This window comes from Homalodisca vitripennis, chromosome 1 (assembly GCF_021130785.1).
Source record: "Homalodisca vitripennis isolate AUS2020 chromosome 1, UT_GWSS_2.1, whole genome shotgun sequence".
In the NCBI taxonomy this organism is placed as follows: Eukaryota; Metazoa; Arthropoda; class Insecta; order Hemiptera; family Cicadellidae; genus Homalodisca; species Homalodisca vitripennis.
Genome location: NC_060207.1, coordinates 132,337,808 through 132,361,050, shown reverse-complemented (window position 1 = coordinate 132,361,050; position 23,243 = coordinate 132,337,808). Strand labels below are relative to the sequence as shown.

Sequence of the window (23,243 nt, the reverse complement as noted above, 5' to 3'; positions counted from 1 at the left end):
CTGGGGTCACTGAGCTCGCAATGGGTTGCGCGACACACGCCTAGCGGCAGGAATGTGTACTACACGCTGCCGGCTGCCAGCAATACAATTCCGGTTACTTTTGGGTACCCCCTCGTATATATATTAAATATCAAATTTTTTATTAATTATCGTAATGGAACAGCTCAAATTGATTTCTGTTGAGATTAATTTATCCTATGTTTTATGAATTATTTTAAACTTACATGTGATGAAAAACATAATACCTGTTTTGCTTTATCAGCTGTTTGTGGTACATGTCAACTTCTGCTTACACTTCACTTTCTGATTACCGTTTTTGCCGCGAACCATTTGAAATTTAAAATTTAACCGATGTTGATCTGTTACAGCATGTAAATTGTGATAAATAAGAGGAAATATCAATACTATAATTGTGTTATTTTCATTAACTCTTTTAACCCTGACATCCGTATTATACGGACATCTTAAAAATGGCATCAACTCCGTACGTTTCTGCTTAGGGCCTGTCCTTTTTATTTTATTTACTAATGACCTCCCTAAATACTTGGAAGAATATTCAACAACCATATGCGGACGATACAGCACTCCTCCTCAGTGACTCCACACCTGGTAGCCTAGAAGTCTCAGCCCATGTAGCAATGGAGATGGCTGTTCAGTACTGCCATAACAACAATCTAGTGGTAAATGAGAGTAAATGGGTCGCAGAAAAGAGGAGGTGGGACTGCTGCCAAACATTGAATCATCGAATGAAGCCAAATACTTGGGTATTACAATTGACAACAGCCTAAAATGGATTATACATGTTTACAATCTCTGCTAAAAACTGGCCACAGGACTTTATATTGTAAAGAGAATTAAGTCTATAAGTGATCTAAAACCAGCAACTACCGCTTACTATGCAGTTTTTTAGTCTTACCTCAGCTACTGTCTTTCAGCATGGGGTAACTCTAGTAAAGCAAATCTACAAAGAACCCTTATTCTTCAAAAAAAGTGTGTCCGCATTTTAGCTGGTCTACAGCCTAGAGAAACTTGTAGATATGCCTTTATTGAGCTCCGTATAATCACTGTGGTGTCTTTATACATACTTCAAGTGATAATGTACGCATACAATAAAAACTTGACAAGGGGTACACACACAACACCCGCCGGGCTGCAGATTTTACCTTACCAGTACACAGAACGGTACTGTTTTCAGAGAAGCCACCGTACATGATATCCAAGCTTTTTAATGTCCTGCCTAAAGACATCAAATCACAGAGCAGTAGTGATGCCATGAAGAGAGAGCTAGGAAGAAAGTTGCTGCATCATCCATGTTACACAATTAAAGAGTTCTTAAATTGGAAAACTCAATGGAATCTTGACACTTAAAACTATAATATATGTATTATCCCTGAATTATACTTTTGTTTTGACGCAATTGTAATTCTCTAAGAATGTACAAATAAAGCCTATTGTCTATATATTGTCTATTGTTTAGATTTATTGGTGTCAGATTTCCTATCTGAACGTTATCAGAACATATGTCCTACAGTATGTCCTTACATTCACAAAGTAGCAAATAATCTAATCAGTAATATGTTTTTCAGATTGTTTTTATCTACAATAACCCATAGGTATATACTTTTTTAAAGTAGGTAATCTGTGTTTTTTTGCACAGGTACGTCAACCAGATAGATGCAGTATTACTGTCATACCCAGACCCCCTGCATCTGGGGGCGTTACCCTACATGGTAGGGAAATGTGGGCTCAGTTGTCCCATCTACGCCACTATCCCTGTCTATAAGATGGGCCAGATGTTCATGTATGACCTATACCAGGTGAGTATTTCACTATAAAAATTAAGCTAATAAGTTTATTGTTACGCTCTTGAATCTTTCATATTAAATAGTAGTAGAGCATGTTGGACGCCTTGTAAAGCAATGCTATGACTTCTCATGAACATCAAACCATATAATATGATCGTGTGAGGTGCTGTGTCGATACAACATCAAACCACGTCAAAGGGTTAAAACTAGTGCTCATGTTTGTCAAGTATACTAATTTCAATTGTTACAAATTATCGTTGCAACTGATACAACATAAAATTAGAACTTTTATACTTTTAGGGTGAAACATTAAAATATTTTTTGTTTTAAAAAACATAACATAACTTCTTCAACTACTTGTAATTAAAGTTGTATGTGTGTATTGTATTTAATTTATACTGGTGTTCACCATTAATTTTATTCCAGCACAACAGATGATGTCTGAAATTAGTGCAACTCACTTGGTAAAGTAAAATTTGAAAATTGTAAATTTTAAACCATAATTCAATAAATAGTTAGTTTTATTGAGTCAATTACATGCAATGGTAGCAATTTTTTGGTGTATGAAGTGATGTATTGATGTAATACATTTTTAAGTTCATGTAATCACTTTGTACATTAACCTACAATTCTCTATTGTTTGTTGTAGTTGAAAACTTATTTATCTGATTGTTACAGTCACGGCATGACATGGAAGAGTTTGACATGTTTACACTCGATGATGTTGACGCAGCCTTTGATAAAATTGTACAGCTAAAGTATAATCAAAGCATCAATATGAAAGGTATTAGTTTAGCCTAGAAATAAATATAGTCAGTAACATTTTGCAATGTCATACTCATTTCACATAACAGATATAAAATATATGGAAGTTTTCCTTAAAAATACTTTATGAGAAACTATGTAGAATTTTGATTGTTAAAAGTCATCTTTTTAATTCTTCATTTTTATTTGTAGATTATGTTGTTGTAATATCATAAAAGAATAAACATGAAAATATAAACCAATGTATGAGGCGTGTTCAGAAAGTAAGTACCGTTTCATTCTACTGCCACTGTAGCACTGCAATCGGTGTTCCGCGCATGCACTAGTTGTCCTTGTTCACTGGCTATCGACTCACGCCATTTTAGTTGTTATATGTTGTGTTTTCAGTTTTCTCTGAACTTTTAAAATGTTTAAGACAATTAGTGATCCCACCAATTGTCAGATTCATTCTGTAATAAGATTTTTTTTAACACAAGGAATGTGAAACCAGCTGAAATTTATCATCAACTTTGAAATGTGTACGGGAAGACGTGATGAGTGAAGAATTTGTGAGAAAGTGGGTTAGAATGTTCAATGGCGGTTGAACAAATGTGCGTAATGAGAATCAGAGCGGTCAGCCTTCTCTCGTCACCGATGATCTAGTAAGAGCAGTTGACAAAAAATCCAAGAGAACAGACGTTTCACAATGACAACGCTATCTGATGATTTCCAACAAATTTCACACACTCTTTTGTACAAAATTGTTACGGACCACTTAGATTACCACAAACTGTGATCCCGATGTGTTTCAAAAATGCTCACTGACATAAACAAAACCAAGTGACCCGGAAGTGCTTTGATTTTTCTCACACGGTACAGTGATGATGGTGAGGATTTTTAAAACAATATTGTGACAGGTGATGAAGTTTGGGTCTGTCATGTCACATCAGAATCCAAAAAGCAATCAATGGAGTGGTGACACACGCAATCCCTGAAGAAACAAATATTTAATATGACAATGTCTGTACAAAAAAATCACATGCATTGTCTTTTGGGATCGGAAAGGTGTTTTGCTGATTGATTTTCTTCCAAGAGGTGAAACCATTGATGCAGCAAGGTATTGCAAAACCTTAAGAAAACTAAGGTGCAAATGGAGAGGAATGTTCAGTAATGGAATTGTGTTGCTCCATGACAATGCTCGGCCCCATACGGTTGGTTACACTTAAACATAGGTTCGACAATTTCATTGGAAGCAATTCGATCATCCGCCCTATAGGCCGGACTTGGCATCATCTGACTACCACTTGTTCCTGCACATGAAGCGTGAGCTAGGCGGCCAACACTTTGAAACTGACGATGAAGTGAAAACTGCTGTGGAGTCATGGCTACATTCATTGGCAGGAACCTTCTACGAAGAGGGTATAGACAAATTGATCACCCGCGACGACAAGTGTTTGAACATCGGTGGAAACTATGTTAAAAATTGTTTGTTTGGGCTTTCATGTAGAAATAAAATTGTATCGTAAAAAAATTGTTTTATTTTTTATAATGGTACTTACTTTCTTAACACGCCTTGTAGTGCGATAACATATTTTATTAATTTAGAATATCACACAATGTTATACACATTTATCTTAGTCTTGTTATTTTATCTTACAAGATTAATATTACCAACACTTAATCTAAACATCAAATAAAACATTCTGCTAAAATTCAAAATAGGTTTAATAATAAAATTAATGAACATTTTTGTATATATACAACGTTAAGTTTTTTAACAAATGTTTGACAAAATTCTTTTGAATTTATAGAGACTTTGACAATTTGTTTTTTACAAGAAATAAAGGGAAAGATTGTGTGTGTGTGTGTGCGTGTGCGTGTGCGTGTGTGTGTGTGTGTGTGTGTGTTTATATACAAGGTGGTATCTGGTATGGAATATCTGTAAGTGGTTACATAACTTTTAGGAGTTATTGCAACAGCAATGGCTATCTTGAATCTGGGTAAACATTTTCAAATGGAAAAGGTGTCATGGGTTACTTCATTTGAAACTGCCTCATTCTCAGGAATACAAATTTGAATTCTTTTTTAGATATCTCTTTTTTTGTGGGAAGTATAAGTATGCCTTACTGGCAGGGTATGGCACAAAAGTCTGGATATACCGCTGTAAAAAGATGAATAGTGTGAGAAATCATGTCTGGTATGGGCTTTCTGTTATGTGGGGGCATAACTTATAGAAATTATAGTAACACCGTGGCCGTCTTGGATTTAGGTTAAATGTTTCAATTAGGAAGGGGGTCATGTAGAACATTATTTTGAATTGTCTCATTCCCAGGAGAACAAATGTGAAGTTTGTTTTAAGATAGATTCATTTGTGTAGTGATAATGGCCTGTGAAAGTCTACCAGTTAAACTTTAACTGGGTGTAACTCACACAAATAAAGGTATTTTACAACAAAGTTAATATTAATATTCCTGAGAATGAGACAGTTCAAAATAATGTGCCACATGATCCCCTTTCTGTTCAAAACATTCTACCCGAATCCAAGATGGACACTGCTATTGCCGTAGGTCATAAAAGTTGTGCATCACCTACAGAGAGTTTATACCAGATGCCATTATGATGCCTCGCGCACTCAGACTTGCCTCTTTATAATCCTAAAACCTTGGAGATAACCAAATAGTTTAAAATTTAAAAAATGTTGGTCTTAGTTATTCACTGTTCACTCTCTAAAGTCTTCTTTTGAATAGTACTTATTGTTTTCAAATTTGATATTTTTATGTTGAACATGAAAACTGTAAAAAAACGCAATATTGATCAGTCTTATGTTAACAATTGGCAGGAAAAGGCTACGGGATAACGATAACGCCACTGCCCGCTGGCCACATGATCGGGGGAACTATGTGGAAGATCATGAAGGTAGGAGAGGAAGACATTATCTATGCTGTGGACTTTAACCACAAAAAGGAGAGGCACCTGAATGGCTGCGAGTTAGAGCGACTCCAGCGGCCATCTCTGCTCATAACTGACGCCTTCAATGCCACCTACCAGCAGGCCAGGCGTAGGGCGCGTGACGAAAAGCTCATGAGTAAGTGATACACTGCTTAAATTTTTTTTGTCTCTAAAGATTGGTTTTGGATATTATTAACATACTTTTGTTTCATGTAAATGAATTTTAGTGATTATAATTTAAGAATAATTAACTTTGTCATGATGGCAGCTTCCAGCAAGGTTAAGTTTCAGAATTAGCAATGTTTCTTTTATAAAAATGTCTATCTCTTTTATGGTTTACATACAAATAATTGGAAATTTCATGGAAAAAATAATATTAAAATCAAAAGCCACAGTACAAATATATTTGATCAAACAAATTTTAAACACAGGAATGACATTAATTACCAAATTATAATGAAGATTAAAATATCAAGAAGTTTAAAATTAAAGTCAGTCCTAATAGATTTGTATTAAATAAAAGAATAGAATGAAAATAAAAAAGAATATCAGAATTAAATATGTGAAAAATTAAAATTTGTCCCCAAGAAAAAACATGACAGATGTCTGTACTGAAAAGTTGTTTGGCAATAAATGTTTTAAAAAAAACTTGTCTGCAAGCACTGTATTGTGTATCAGCTTAAAATTGTAGAATTGATATGGAGTTGGATCTTCAATATTCCTTTTGAGGTTAAATTCATAAAATATAAATATATGAAAACAACAATGAAAACAAACATCTTTTTTTATTTTTCAAGTTTTAATATAGAATATTTTAATACTATTGCTAATACTAAAATTCTTTTGAAGTACAGGTACAACAAAGTGAATTTTAACTTTACATGTAAGTAGTAATGATTATATGAATGTTTACATAAACGTTGTACATATGTACAATACTGCAATATGCCTAAGCCCGGCCTGGCAGACTTATTAAGACATGCTCTGGTCAAAGGCTTGCTAGTTTTGGAATAGGCTGTACGTTTTTAATATTACATAAAAAAGTCAGTCATTATTTTGTTTAATGGCAAGATTCATAGTTCACAACAATGAATTTTAAGTCATCAAACTCTTTTTTATAGTTCATACATAATAGTATTTATAAGGTTCACCTTTTTTCACTAAAAAGCCTTCAAACAATTTTCCACATCAAATAAATGGGTAGTGGAATTTGATATTTATATATTACTTTTATCACTTGAATATATTCAAAATCACTCCACAAAACCTTTTCTACTTCAGAATCATGCTAGATTTCATGATCATCATTGTACATAATGTAAACAAACTGTCAGACAATACAGTGAACAGCTTTGCTGCCAGCTAATAACAAAAGAAACAGTAAAACTCAACAAACACATGTAGCAACACTCATGTGACTGTGTTACGGTTGAATCCAATAAACAAAAACAGTGAAACAACAAAAAGGATTTGTCTAGGTTATTGCCTAGGGTAGCAGTGACGTGCTAATCATAATTCTAATGGCATCAAGCTCTAACACTTGGCAAGTAGCCTCATAAGGATTTTCTTTCTCACTATAATGTGTTTGTCTTTAGCGAATATACTGCAGACACTGCGAAACAATGGGAACGTGCTGGTAACAGTGGATACAGCCGGGCGAGTGCTAGAGTTAGCACACATGTTGGACCAGTTGTGGCGTAACAAAGACTCGGGCCTGCTGGCCTACTCGCTTGCTCTGCTTAACAATGTCAGCTACAATGTTGTGGAATTTGCAAAGTCCCAGGTGATTTAGTTTTCTCTTTATACTCACAGACATGTGTTACAGTAATTCATTTTCTTAATTTTATTTTGTACCCAATTATAAATTTGTTAAGTACAAGATTACAATATAAAGTAAAACATGTACTTTAAAGATGCTGACTCAATAGTTAGTCTCTTAATATTTTTGTACCTGACCATCGTGGACATATTCAAAGAGATAATAAGTCACCTCTTAGTTTTTACTTGTTTAGTAGAACCTGCAGTGGGTACTCTATAAACAAAACTTGTCACTTATGTCTGGATAACCCCAATGGTTGTCCTGAAGTGGCACATCATCAACTTCAAATGTTGAGATGAAAATGACTTGTTTGAGAGGATGGTGGTTGGATTGGACAAAGTTTCCTCAGTACCTGTAGTAAGCCTAGATCTAGGACAGTCATGCTTTGTGTGTTTGACAACTGGTAAGAATTATAAGTGTCAGTCTGTTGCGATATGGCAATGGCTGAGACCTCCATGGAATCTTAACAGAAAGCTCCCCTCACTTGCCACTCCAGAAGTATTGCAACAGTATTTGAATAGTAGTCCCTTGAATGCTAGGTTTACAGTTATACTAATTTTTTAAGGGTATATTTTTATAATCATGTACAATTATCACACAAATTTTATTTATGGTAATTTATTACAATTAATAAAATGCAATATACATTTGTGATATGTATATGTCTGTTGATTTACTGTTAGATACAGTATTGTGTGATAGTTGGATTCACATTCAAATCATGTTTTTCAAAATAATTTTTCAGAATAGTCCATCGTTCAAAACCTAACTCAGGACTAGGTAAAAACAGTAATTCTTCTTCTTCACTATTTCTATTAGTCCCTGCCATACCAACTGAAACACTAAAAAAAGAAAGACATACAATCATAATAGGGACTAAAAATCTCACATAGACAACATTCTGTATTGATTTCAATGAATACTCACCAAATATTTTGGTAATAATTTTATAGTCTACCATTAGAGTGCAGTAGCAATCAAATAAAGCTACTGTCAAGTTATGTTTGTTCAGTGACAAACTACTGGTGTCTCTAGTTTTTCAGCTTGCAACTGTTTGGCATTGCATAATCATGAAGCTACCGGAAACATGTTAGCATGGGATTGAGAATTATATCTACTGTTAACTGTTAATATGGGAATTGCAGTCAAGAGTACATGAGAACGTATCAAGCTTCATGGTCAACAGAATTACCTTGTAAATAAAAGTACATTGGATTTTTTTAGATTGAATGGATGAGTGACAAACTGATGAGAAGTTTTGAAGGTGCTCGCAACAACCCGTTCCAGTTCAAACACGTTCAACTCTGCCACAGCATGGCTGAATTGAATAGGGTCTCCAGTCCCAAGGTGAGTCTGTGATAACACATCCTTTACTCTGAATAGACATGGCTTTTTAGATAAAATTACTTATTTTCCTTTTGAGGTTAGAGGAATTTACAGTATGAAAATAAAGCAAACTTAACCCTAAAATTGTATTTGTATAAAACATAAAAAGCCTATGTATGAGTTGTTTTTAATTGACTCTTTATTAAAAATAAAAGTTGGAAACAACTAAGTTTTCAAAAGACAGCTTCCATCTTGTGATTTACTTCATAAAAAACAAACAACTAAATACAATTCTGTTTAAAAATCTCTTATTCATTTTCAGATCATAATATTTGAGTTCTCTAAGGCTTGCTGTTTGTATACTTTAAAATTTAGAAAATATGTACTTGCTTAGCTATTAAAGAATCATAAATTACAGGGTATAGTCTGGAGTATTGTTCTGGAAACTGTTCCTGAATTAGTGTAACATATCTTAATAACAGTATCATCACAGGGAAGCTTTGTTACAATTTGGCTGTTGGTGATGACAGGCGGTAATGGGCAGTTCCGCTGACATGCAATGCGGCTTGTCCTGGGATCTGTTCGTGCATTTCTGTAACACATCTAATATCAGTGTCATCACTGGTTGCTATCTTACAATTTGGCTGTTCGTGTTGATAGGTGGTGCTGGCCAGTTCTGCAGATATGGAATTGGCTTGTCCTAGGAACTGTTCCTGCATTGCTGTAACACATCTAATAACAGTATCATCACTGATCTTACAATTTGGCTGTTCGTGTTGATAGGTGGTGCTGGCTAGTTCTGCAGATATGGAATGTGGCTTCTCCCGGGAACTGTTCCTGCAGTGGTGTACCAAACCCAACAACAGCATCATCATTACAAATAGGTTTGCTACATTTCTTTCTGTTGATATAATATATTTTATATAGTAACAATTATTTGTTATTTTCAACTTGTCATCCTATTAGAGGCAAAGCTGAGATTACCTAAATTGATCAATCATAAATCAGCTTATTATGTTACCAGTTTTCTATAAAAATTATAATGTTGTTATAATTATACTTTTATTCTTTAAACCTGCTAATGTGTAATAAATGTATGTCAGGAATGGGTTTGTATCCACAATGTATTACATTTAAAACCAGAGTAAGAGTGTCACCTTGTATCATTGAGAAGTTTAAAATAATTGTTATAATCTTTATCAGTCATCAGTTGGAGGGTTAATAATAAAGTAGATATTTAATTCAATGTTGGGGGATATTTTGTGTGTCATTCTTATATATTTAACCAAAGTCTAGGTGATTGCATTCCACACCTCATTTAAGTCTCTGTCTACAAAACGTATAATCACTCTGTGTTTCTGCTCAAAGATGGAAATCCATATCATGTATCAACTCAGTGATAAATGTATTAGTGAAGTGGTTGTAACAGGACATCTCCCGGGACCCTTGCTCGGGAACTGGTGGACGGCGGAGGTAACAGAACCATACAAGTGGAGGTCAAGAAGAGGGTACGGTTGGAAGGTGCAGAACTGGAGGAATATTTGCAGAAGGAACGAGAAAAAGAAAAGGAAAAAGAAAAAGCGTAAGTTTCTTTGAACTCTACAGTTTAATCAGAAGTACTGGTTTCTTTTGTTTTTCGTTTGGATAGTGTGTTATGAATTGACAGATTTTTTATTTCTAATCAGATAATTTTATATCAAATGGTTAAAATTTAACAACGCCAGGATATAATCATACACATATATGTTAGATTTTGACTGGTTTCTAATTCAAGAAAAGGTTCTATTACTTTTACTAAACTCTCAAATACTATAAATAGTAAAATATTTTCATGTATAGAAAATGAATTCCTGCTTGTTGGCAGATATGAAATTTTACTGTTTTTGTTTGTTTTTTGTTTTCAATCAATCACAATAAAATATCTAGCTGTGAAATTGATCTGGAAGTGTTACTTTCCAGAGAGTTGGATGTGTACCTGAGCTCAGACTCGGAGGATGAACTGGAGTTAGCAGCTATCAGAGGTAAACATGACCTGCTAGTGGTCAAATCTGAAGCTATTAAGGGGCAAGCTGGTAGTGGCTTCTTCAAGACTAGCAAGAAACAACATCCCATGTTCCCCTTCTATGAGGAGAAGATCAAGTTTGATGAGTATGGAGACATTATCAAGTGAGTATCTGGAAGAAAGACATCAGAGGACTTGAGTATTTTTGAACTGATAGATGAATTATAAAAATAAAATTAAGTTACCGTACATTCCTTCAAAACAGTTACTTATTTTGTACATCAAGACATCTTTAAACATTAGAATATAATAAATCTTGGTAAAAACTTTGTCTCAAATCATTAAAAATATTAAATTTCCACTGATGCTTTTCATGTTTTAGTAAATGACAATGACATTGACTTCTACTTAGTTACAACAATACTTAATGTTCAACATTACTGTGAAATATTAACATTCTAATTTGGCTCAAAATAAGTAAAACCATTGGATGATTCAAATAATGTGCAAATGAAGAAAATCTTCATTTATCACATTAAATTATAATCACTTGATAATGATATTTATTTAATGTCACACCAGTGTTATTATACAGCCCATTTTTTTTAACATTTCTAAGTTTTGAATTTAACTTTGACTTTAGTATATTTTTGCTGTTAATAAATTAACACTTAGGGATTGGTGTGTCACATACATGTACTCTGAGCTTGAAACCGCTAAGGGTATTTATGGCAGCTTCATGTTGTACTGGAGGATTATCATTACGTCCAGTCTGTCAACTCAGTGGACTACACCAAGTGGCTCCCATTAAGCTCGGCCGGCCACTGGCTGGAATGTGCTGTAATGGAGATAGCCAAATATGGAACTAAATTGATATTTCATTATTTGCAGCAAATATTATAGCAAACATTTTTTGGAGTTGCTCTTTAGCCGATTCAATCAATCAATCAATCAATCAAAATGCTTTATTTACAATTTCATCAAGAAAATGTAATGGCGTCAAAATACAGAATTGTCTTCATGCTTCTTGCTTTACAAAATTAGTAGGTTTGTGTCATGGTGAAGAATTCCTCCAATGTGTATAGCGGTCGTTCCACCAGCCAGTCCTGTAGTTGTCTCTTCAGTTGTTGGGTGTTCAGGTTCTTCAGTGATTCTGGTAGTGCATTATACAGTTTACGTCCGATGTACGACGGCTTCTTGCTGTACTGTGTAGTGTGGTGTAGTGGAAGTATGTAGTCTTTTGCTCGTCTCGTGTTGTAGTGGTGGATATTCTCCCCTCGTCTGTAGTCCTGCTGGTGTGTGTGGGTAACAACAGTGTGGATATAGAGACTTATCACTGTTAGAATTCCTAGTGCTTTGAAAGATTCTCTACAACTCTCTGTTGGTTTTAGATCAGCAAGTGTTCTTATTGCTTTCTTTTGTAGGACTAGGATTCTATTTAGGTTTTGTTTGGTTGTGCCACCCCACACTATCAAACCATACCTAATGTGGGATTCAATCAAGGCGTAGTAGGCTGCTTTCGCTATATCGAGTCCTCCAATCCACTTCATTCTTCTCACAACAAAAACTCCTGATGCCAGCTTCTTGCTCAAATTATTGACATGAGTAGTCCAGGAAAGATCAGAGTCTATGGTAACTCCCAGTAATTTGGCTTCTTTTTCTACCAAGAGATCAGGAATTTTTGGTATCTCGTCCAGTCGCCTACTAAAGTTTATGCAGGTTGTCTTTTTTGGATTTATTACCAGGTCGTTTTGGAGACAGTAGTGAAGTGTTTCTTGCGTTGATGATATTATGTCAGAGTTGAGCTCTTCAGCAGTATTTGTGGTTAGAAGGAGAGTAGTGTCATCGGCATACATTACAGAGTTATAATTTATGGAATTTGGAAAATCATTGGTAAAAAGGACAAACAGAAAAGGGCCCAAAACTGAGCCTTGTGGTACTCCTCTATTTGAGGGTTGAAAGGTGGATTTGAAGGATGTCTTCTTACCATTTGTTGATGTTTGTAATTCTACAAGCTGTTGGCGTCCTTCTAGGTAACTCGCTATCCAGTTCCCCGACCCTCCCCTGACACCTAGAGTTGCCAGTTTAGTTAGAATGAGGTCGTGTCCCAAGCAGTCGAAAGCTTTGCTATAGTCAACCATAACAGCTGCTACAAGTTTGTTGTCCTCCAGCTGATCTGTGACAAATTCAACTAGGCTGACTAATGCACTTAGTGTTGATCTTCCTTTTAAGAAGCCGTGCTGATGTTTTGTTAGCAGCTCTTGGTTTTGCAGATGTTCAGTCATCCTTTTGATTGCAATTTTTTCTATTATTTTTGAAAATGTGGATATCAATGAAATTGGCCGATAGTTCTCTAATTTTGTAGTTGTTCCAGTCTTGTGTTTTGGGTAAATCTTCGATAATTTTAGTAATGATGGGAAGTGTCCTTGTTCAAATGATTTATTTATCACAGCAGCAAGGGGGGCAGCGAGTTTTTCAGCACAATGCTTGACAGCCTTGGATGGTACCTCATCCAAACCACATGATAATTTTGATTTGAGAGAGCTAATTATTTCTAAAACTTCTTTTTCATTAGTTGGAGCAAAGTTGAACACTTCGATGTATTGCCTAATGGGAGGGTTTTGAATTGACTGCGGGACATAATGCAGATCATTTCTGTTTTTTATCAGTGTATTTTCTGCTACTTCTGCAAAAAATTTATTTAGGTTTTCAGCAATCAACGAGGGATTGTTTTCAAATGTACCATTTATTTCTATTTGAAGAGGTGTTACACTTGGATTTTTAGCCTGCTTCTCTGAGTTTATTATGGTCCACAGTGCTTTTGATTTATTGTCGGATTTATTTATGTATTCTGTTGCTGCAGTACGTTTAAGGTTTCTAAGCTTGAGGTCGTAGTCTTTTTTCTTAGTGATCATTTCAGCCTTATCTGCAGCATTGCCAGTTACTTCATATTTCCGAAAGGCCCTGAGAAAAATTTCTTTCAATCTCCTGGCTTCTTCATCGTACTTGCCATTTTGCTTAGATCTTTTTTTGGTTCTTGATTTCTTATTTGGGCAAGTTAAGTCCAGATTCAGCCTTACATTCCTGTAAAAGGCATTGTACATTTCTTCAGCATCAGGCTCATTATACACACAGCTCCAGTCTACTTTCATAAGCTCCGTTTTAAGATTTTGAAGATTTTGTTTACTGAAATTTCTTCTGTGTTCACTCACTGATGTTTGTGGGATTTTACTTTCTAGGTGTAAAAGACATTGTTGGCCTGTGTGATCTGATAAGCCTGTTTGAAAAATATTGAATTTGACAGTTGAATTGGGCATGTTAGTGCATATGCAGTCTATAGATGATTTGCAAGTGTTAGTTATGCGTGTTTCTGGGAGAGGGAGGCGTATTATTCCATGACTTAGCAGCTCTTCTTCAAAATGTTGGTTTTCTGGATTGTCAGTTAGTCTGTCAAAATTAACGTCACCCATTAAAAGTATTGGATTTGTCTCTGCTCGAATATTTTCCAGGATACTAGCTATCATCTCGATTGCTTGTTTACTTTGTCCTCCTGGAGGTCTATAAACTCCCAATATATGTAGTGATTGTTTGTTAATTTTGATCTTTATCAAGGCTGCTTCACACACTAATTCTATGCAGTAGTTGGCAATATCCACTGCTTCTCCCTCAATGCCTGATGTTTCCTCCAGATATATCGCAACTCCTCCAAGTTTATGATTGCCTCTGCTGAAAGCTGTAATTAGTTTATATCCATGAATTGATATTGAGCGTAGATTATCTTGATTTAGCCCATGTTCAGTTAATATCAGTACTGTTGGGCGCAACTGGTTCAGAAAGTGATTTAGCCTCTCAACTTTTTTAGACAGTCCCCTTATATTCTGGTGGAAAATTGAGATTTCTGAGGCTGAGTCCTTTTTTTCAGAGTGGAGTTGATGAAAATCCTGTGGTTTTGTATGTTTTTGTGTCTTTCCTGTTTTGGTTGGCAGTTTTCTAAAAAAGCGTTTTCATTTTTTGAGGCGACTTCCATATTGATGTATATTTGTGGGGGTTGACTTTGGTTTGAAAAGTTTTTACTGATGGGTTTATTTTGGCGTTGCTGGGTTTGAAAATGGTCATTTTCTGAGCATCCCTTGAGGGCTTCAAGTTCTCTGTAACTGCTCTTCAAGATTGTCAGTGTCTCTGTAACTGCTATATTGTACAGTATTATTTTATTGAAATATTAGTGCATTTGGTGAAACTAAACATCAAAGTTTGCGAATAAACCTATAATCTGTTGATATAAGGAATTTACTTGAGATAAAATACTTTTACAACTACGCTTAAAAATAAAAACCATAGCTTGAACTACATAGCTACACTGGTGCTTTAACAAGAAAAGAATGGTTAACTGAGCAAACAAAGAAAATATATACACTTAAAGCTAGTAAACTTTGTAAGTGTTAGATGATTGCATCCAAATCCCAGTGATTTAAAGGGCTGGAGTTTAGATTTTCCTTTCTCCAAATTCGTGTCAGAGTGATATGCACTGTAATAGACTGCTAAGTCGAGACTCAGAACATAACTGGCCACTATGTGTGTCCTGCTGAGTTGACAGGATCACAGGTGAGCTGTGTGAGAAATTTGTTATGGCCACACATAGAGGCCTTCCGAGCTCTAAGGGTTCAAGGTATTAAAATTTGAATTCACAAAATGGCACATAGTACATTCAATATTTATTTATTTATTGAATGAACCAACGGCAGTGGTTTTTTATACAAAGTAAACATGCAATGATACAATGAACTTATGTTATTGAAATTATAGATAATACAGGAAAGAATTTTTAAATATTATAGTTAAACATTACGTAGTGCCATTGATAGGTATACCACTATATTGATTTTATTTTTTCTGCCAATTATTGATTTTTCTATGAGTTGTTCACACTGCAAGGTAGATTACATTATAACATAGCCTGTATGTAATTATATCCTTTAGTCTTATGTTTTTTTGTTTCTTTTAGGCCGGAAGATTACAAACTAGCAGATGCCTCAATGGAAGTTGAAGAAAATAAAGAGAATGTTGACCAAAAGGAAGAGGATTTGACCGGTAACACATAAACTTTTTTTGACAGTATTACTGTACATTTGTTTGCAATTGTATTTTATTTACTATAGTTGCACCAAAAAGGTCTTGAGAAGTATTATATGTATGAATCAAAGAAGTAAAAGTCTTATTATCAATAAATATCAGAATATGTTATGTATTTATACTTATGTACCAAACTTATACCCCAGTCATATTGTTTATGCTCAAAAATGAATAATAAATGTTAACTGTAATACTTTTGGACATCAATATTAATTTTTTCTAATAACATAATGTTGAACAAAATTTTAATCTACTTTAAAACGTGCATGGTTCTAAAATTATTAATCTTCTATTAATCCCTTCAAATCCATTTATTTGTATATTCGTTTCTAGAGTACTCTGAATAAAATTAGGGGAAAAACAAGAGGAATGGTATGCAATCATAAATAGTATTGTTTTGGTAGATTTTGTTTAAACAATGGAGTATCCAAAGTGTGTTTTTTGACAATTCTTTTTGGGATTCTTAAAATATCCATTTTGTATTGGTAGTCATTTAAAGTTCAATATTGATCTTCAACAGCTGCCACTTTGTGATGAATAAAGCTTTAGTAGTGTGGTTTGTAGCATTATGTTCTAATACTAATAATAAAAAAAAATAATAATAAAAAAAAGATCAACAACTATAAAGTTATATGCATATTGACTAAGGTTTTAATTGATATGGCACTAAAAAGATATTAAATTACAGGAAGGAAATAAATTAACATTATTAACAAAATGTTCATTAAAAAATGAATTAATGCCTAAAAATTAAACTTACAAAAGAAACTGTACGAGACTATAGCATAGAATACCTGTATCCAATTAGCCAATTAAGAAATTAAATCTCTGAAATTAGAAAGGTGTGTAGCTGATGCAGAAGATAAAAAATAACATACTAAAAAAATAATGTAAATAAATAATATAAAAAATATTACTGTTTTGTTGGTTGATGAACTGATAGGCATACATAAAAAAGACGGCAATAAAAAAGAATATAATATAGAATTGTCTAAAATGAATATAGAGTTGGATCTATCCACTTCACATGTATGAGGGCGGTTCAGAAAGTAAGTTTCTTTGGTTAATAAAAAAATGCAGAATATACTTACAGATTTTTTATTACACACATTTTAAAGAGCAACTCTTACACTATTTTTCAACATAATTACCAAAATTATTTAAACACTTATCATATCTGGTTACGAACTTCTCAATACCCGCCGCATAGAAGTCTGCCGCCTGTGCACATAACCAGCCGCTAACAGAGTTTTTCAGTTCTTCGTCGTCTGTAAAGTGCTGAGATCCCAGCCATTTCTTCATATTGGGAAAAAGGTGAAAATCGCTGGGTGCCAAATCTGAACTGTAGGGGGAATGTTCAAAGATGTCCCAGCCAAAACTGTTCAAAAGGTCCTGAGTTCAGGCAGCTGTATGCAGCTGCGCATTGTCATGCAGGAGAACAATGCCCGAAGTCACCATTCCCCGCCTACGATTCTGTATAGCCCTTCTCAGTTTTTTGAGAGTGTCAGAATAGACTGCAGCGTTTATGGTTGTCCCTATTTCCATGAATTCCACTAGAATAATCCCTTTTTTGTCCCAAAACACTGTTGCCATAAGTTTTCTTGTCGAAAATGTTTGCCAACATTTCATGGGTTTTCTTGGCAATGACGTGTGACCCCATTCCATCGATTGTCTCTTTTGTTCGGTTTTCACATAGGAGACCCATGTCTTGTCACTTGTCACAATCTGACTAAGGAATTCTTCACCTTCTTCATGGTAGCGCGAAAGAAAGGTTAAAGCGGATCCCATTCTCTTCTTTTTGTGCTCATCAGTCAAAAGTTTAGGGACCTAACGAGCACAAAATTTGTGAAAACGAAGTCTCTGTGTTACTATCTCATACACTAGAGTTCTTGAGATGTTAGAAAAAAACTCAGAAAGTTCTGTAATCGTTAATCTGCGATTTTCCCTAATCCTGTGGTCAATGCTCGCAACAAGGTCGTCAGTAATGACAGATGGTCGGCCAGATCGCTTTTCATCGTGGACATTTGTGCGTCCATCATTAATCAATTGGCACCATTTTCTCAGGGCAGTGTAACTCATAATGTTTTCTCCATATACCGAACACAACTCACGATGAATTTCCACTGGTGGCATTTGTTTTGCCCACATGAATCGGATAACCGAACGTACTTCACAGTAGGCGGGAGATTCGGTAATGGCGGCCATTTTGAAAGCAAGGTTGCAGCACAACAAATAACGTCACGACCTTCACAGCGGCACTGCCAGACACGCACTGAACGGAGCCACACAGCGCTACTCGGATCATGCCGCTACCCCCACCCGTTCGCCAACTAGCCGACAAAGAAACTTACTTTCTGAACCGCCCTCGTACATATCCCAAACAGCAGCACCACACTGTACAAAACACTAAATCCCACACACCACACATACATGTGCCACTCACTAACATGCTCACATGCACACACCACTAGCCCTCACTGACCTGCATTCCAAAGATACCAAAACGTACCAGCATACTAAGTAAACAATCTCACCACACAGTCTGACTGACATCAAATGTATTACAAAGAGGACAGCATACCTAGGCTAGATTGAGGGATAATACTGACGAAGCCTATCTTGTCAGCATCTAATAATCATTTATTGATTAAATTTATATATGTAACTAGCAGTTACCTACGGCTTCACATGCAATTTCCTGTTGAAAAATAGGTCACTATGTTCATGTATTCTTTTTCTTTGACATTATAAGCACTCCTGAGATAATTGATAGTCACTCAGAGCTATTCCAATCTCCTGATCCATTTCAGATTTAAGTTTAAAGAACAGTACTTTGGGACCCTGAAGTCATAGAGTGAAATAGTTTTTGTAAGATTCAAATTTCCTTCAAACATTCCACGATAGTTTATTGAATTGCTCTGACAATTTCAGTAAGAATTGAATTATTTTAAGCCAGTGTGGAGGAATCCTTAAGCCGAAGACAATAGCAATTAATGATGTAATGCATGGTGGAGTTCAGTGTAGTTTAGAAATGGAAGTAAGATTATGTTAGATTTATATCATGTTAGTATCCATGGTTAACAACTTCAAATGATAAGAAGAATTACTAATGGCTATTTTTAGACTCTAAATGTAGGTAATTACTTCTCATTTAAAAGCAATATATATTGTCTATGCCATGGTTGAGTTTCCCATGCTGCCACAGTTAATAAAATATGTCCAAAAGTCTATAGTTATAGCCATTGTAGTTTAATTCTATCTAAGGTATTTCTAGTGCCATAGTTAAGTTTGTCTTGTTTCTCCCGATTTTGATTTTTTGAAACACGCATGCACCACGCACGCCTGTGCATGTGCACACACATACCTTGTGTGTACGTACACAGGTCTGAGAAGACTACTTTGGTAATAAATTGTCTGCTTTCGGCTGTTGTAATTTACATCCGCTCTAAGATATTTCTGGTGCCACAGTTGAGTTTGTTTTGTTGGTAAGAAAATATATATATATATAGCCTATAAAGGTCTGAGAAGCCTACTTCTTACCAAACACATCTAAGTTAGGTTTTGTAAAAGTCTTGAAATTTGTAGCAAAAGCTAGATAGTAACATTATGTTTAATTCCTGCATTACACTACTGATCAAGCACTGCATACTTCATATTTACTAAGAATTTCAGTTAAAAGTATATTTTAATAAAACTTCTAATTGTATTATCTAGATAACCTCTGAGTTCCAAAAGTGATTGCATAAAATACTGAAATAAGAAGTGATGTTATTTTTATGCTTATTCTATACTTTCTGTTTTAAGATATTTCCAGTACCATTGTAGAGTTTGCTTTGTGCCATGATTAAGAAAATATATAGGCCTACTAGTGAAAACCAACTTCTTTCGGCTCTTTTAATTTACTTTCGATCTAACCAGATTCATTACCTTATGTGCAAACATTCACAGCTTTATACAATAAGATAGTTTTTATAACTGAGTTAAAAATAGTATTTCCATTGCATTTGATGGTTTATTGATCATTGGTGCAATCTAAATTTTAAATTAGATAATAACTTGGTGAACTTCACCTGAAAATGTTAACAGCACTTTCTATTACCTGTAGCACAATCTGCCGAATTTAAAGTAAAATATTCCAAAATCAACAACTTATAAATAACAAATCAATTAAATAAGCAATTTAAAATAGACTGAATTGTAAATCTAAACTATTTTCAAATCCACCTGAAGACATACAAAAAATGTCATTAAAATTGTCCAGCCCTTTAGGAGGGGTTCAGTAATGTCCGTCCACACACACAAAAGAATTATTTATATATAAAGATTATAGTGCAAGGTCTGGGGTTTAAAAAAAAATATAATTCAGTAATTTCGAGAAAATCATGTTAGCAATATAATGAGATGAAGTTGTCTCATATGTCCTATCACTTATAACTTTTGACAGGAGTAATGAAAAAATACCAGATGTCTTAGAGCTTTCAGCAACAGTGCTACCAACTGCAGGAAGTGAAATTTTTTCTTTCAGTGAATGCTACATAAATATACAATAACATATCTGAGAGCTGTTTGACTTGACATTATAATTTACAAGATCATATAAACATAGATTAATAATGGTCACTGTTTATGCACTAAAAAAAGGACTTACAATTGGTACACGTAGTTTCAGACAATGTAATGGTTTTAATTCCTTTCTCTTGTAAAATTAAGACATTTTGAATCCTACTAAAGTTTCCTCCTTCAGAAATACGATATGTCATTAAATAGATAGAAATCAGCCTGAATACTGTATGTTCGTCTTACATTTGTATTTTATGTATTAAACATAGGATGCCTTTCGTTTGATAAATAGTTAGTCAGTTTAGTAGCAATACAATAAATATGTGACTGTTCTGTGTTTCTATTTCAGTGGACATAACAGAAGTGCCAACCAAGTGCGTCAAATATACACGCCAGGTTAACGTGCAGGCGCAGGTGCAGTTTATTGACTTTGAGGGTCGCTCTGACGGCGAGTCCATCCAAAAGATCCTGACAGCACTGAAGCCTCGGAGGTTAATCCTGGTCCGAGGCACTCCTGAAAGCACACTCGCTCTGGAGGCGCATGCCAAGCAGCGCACAGATGCGAGAGTGTTTGCGCCTTCACGTGGGGAGGTGGTAGATGTCACCACTGAAACATATATCTACCAGGTCTGTATCAGGTCAATTTTCGGGTTCTAGTTTTACGTTTATAAAAACCCAAGACTGACATTTATAAGGTGTGTTGTATCTCTTCAGTAAAAAATGTAAAAAAAAGAATAAACCATTGATAAAGTTTATTTTTTTAAACATTGGAATTTACATCAAGAAAAATATACATCATTTCAAGAAAAGAGAAGACTATGCCCAAAAAATGTGGTAAATTAAAATTAAAAATAGATTACATTAGCTAAATATGATCTATTTAATGAAAATATACTTCATTTAGCTTTAATGGTAAAATAACTCATCTGCAACAAAAAACATGATCTATATCACTCTCTTTCAAGTTTGATTGATTAGTAAAAGGCTCCAAGTCTATCAAATTCTCTAAATCTGATGATCTATCTCGAATGTTTTCCTTTTTTTCCATTTATGATAAGAATATATATTACAAGAAATAAGAATATTAGTTCCAACACTAGAGCCATAGCCTGAGTTTTACAACTTTTTACTATTCTACACATATTACCATTTTACGATATTACTATTCAGCAGAAGTTTATGAAAATAGTATAAAACTCATGTTTATTTTTGCTATAAATGATAATAAAAAAATTACAATAACTGAATAATTTAAATAACACAATCACCAATTATATTGAAACTTTATCACGCAATTGTAACGTAAATAATGCTGAACGAACTAGACAACGTCGAAGACAAGCCATTACAGGTCACTATATTCCAATGATGGTTGTTGCATTTCAATCCTCCCCTCTGTACATTGTGCGTTTGTCCTCTCACTGTTGTCCATTTTGTGTATAAAAAATTGTTGATCCATTTCAACATCTGTTGAAAAAACAAGTATCATTAGTTGTTACCTTAAACATGTAGTAGGATTTGTTTTTCAGATAACATGTTTTTTTTTAAATATATTGTCACGTAACATTACATAATTGTAGTAGATAAGATCTATAATGAACAGGTGACTCGTCAATATAATGTAAAATATATTTATCCTAAAAAGATCTATAAACATAATTAATAATTCATTGATAAATAATCTATATTAATCACACAAACAGTGATCCAGTATGCATATTATTCATATTACAATTAAATACAGCTAGATGTAGCTATTCTTATCCTAAAATAAAATAATTTACAAAACATAAAACACATTTAAAAATAATGAGTGATAAAATAAATACAGTGGAATTATATTTATATTTTTCCATCCAAGTTGAAGATAGCCAAGGTATTTCCAAAACACAAGCAAGGGGACCTACAAAACATTTCTAACTACCGACCTATCTCACTGCTCTCATCTGTCTCCAAACTTATTGAGAAGATTGTTAAAGTAAGACTCCAGGAACATCTTAGTCAAAACCAATCATTGACAGACAGCCAACATGGGTTCGTTACTGGAAAATCAACCACAACTGCACTGATAGACCTTGCTGAGTATATAATTGAGAACATAGAAAATGGCAAAACTATCACCAGCCTGTATCTTCACCTAAGCAAGGCTTTTGACTGTCTGGGACATGATCTTATTCTAGCTAAACTTCAAAATTTAGGAATCCAACAAACAGCACTAAAATGGTTTGCAAGTTATCTAAAAGGACGAAGCCAAATGGTAGAACTAAAACACACAATGTGACAGGTCAAATTACGACATTTGAATATTCGCGGGGAATTGGCAGACTGTGACGTCAGTGAATCGGCAGACTGTGACGTCAGTGAATCACATGTTGTCGGAATTGAGATTTATTTAACTAATAACGGAGAAATATATTAAACTTTATACGGGAACAAATTTAATTAATTAAAATGAGTTAAACATAACCAAAATTCGTGTTTTACAAAAGTACTAAATAAAATTACGCAGAAAAGCCAATTGTGGGATAAAATGACTTGCGTATTGATGACGTCAGAAAGCACATGTTGCTAAAAATTTAAATAAAAAAGCTTTAGAAAAATAATAAAAGAAAATAGAAAGACTTAAATTGATCAATTATAGTGAACGTGATAAATTTTGATAATTATAAGAAAAGAATCAAATTATATTTAATCGTGAAGACGCTGATTTGAACGGGAGAGGGGATGAACATTGTGTGAACCGGTATGCGTAGTTTTTATATGGAGAATCCTTCTTCTCTGTCTGGACTTGAAGCAGTAAGGACGTCCTACTCGTATAGATGAAATTTGAAACTGTACAATAGTGCATTGAAGTTGTAATAAGGGATGGGATGTTGTGTTAGTGAACAAAAATCAAAGCAAAGTGAGT

General features: G+C 34.4%; 1 protein-coding gene across 1 annotated transcript in view; it reads left to right on the top strand.

Moving 5' to 3' along the window:
* Window positions 1-23,243, top strand: part of LOC124371370 (probable cleavage and polyadenylation specificity factor subunit 2) — a 75,355-nt gene that overhangs the window by 17,867 nt on the left and 34,245 nt on the right. Inside the window, exons 3-12 of the mRNA XM_046829703.1 lie at window positions 1,658-1,817; window positions 2,484-2,589; window positions 5,389-5,634; window positions 7,094-7,281; window positions 8,542-8,664; window positions 9,427-9,527; window positions 10,073-10,225; window positions 10,603-10,809; window positions 15,648-15,733; window positions 20,685-20,962. Of these exons, the coding sequence (XP_046685659.1) occupies window positions 1,658-1,817; window positions 2,484-2,589; window positions 5,389-5,634; window positions 7,094-7,281; window positions 8,542-8,664; window positions 9,427-9,527; window positions 10,073-10,225; window positions 10,603-10,809; window positions 15,648-15,733; window positions 20,685-20,962 (1,648 nt within the window). The remainder of the gene's footprint in view (window positions 1-1,657; window positions 1,818-2,483; window positions 2,590-5,388; window positions 5,635-7,093; window positions 7,282-8,541; window positions 8,665-9,426; window positions 9,528-10,072; window positions 10,226-10,602; window positions 10,810-15,647; window positions 15,734-20,684; window positions 20,963-23,243) is intronic.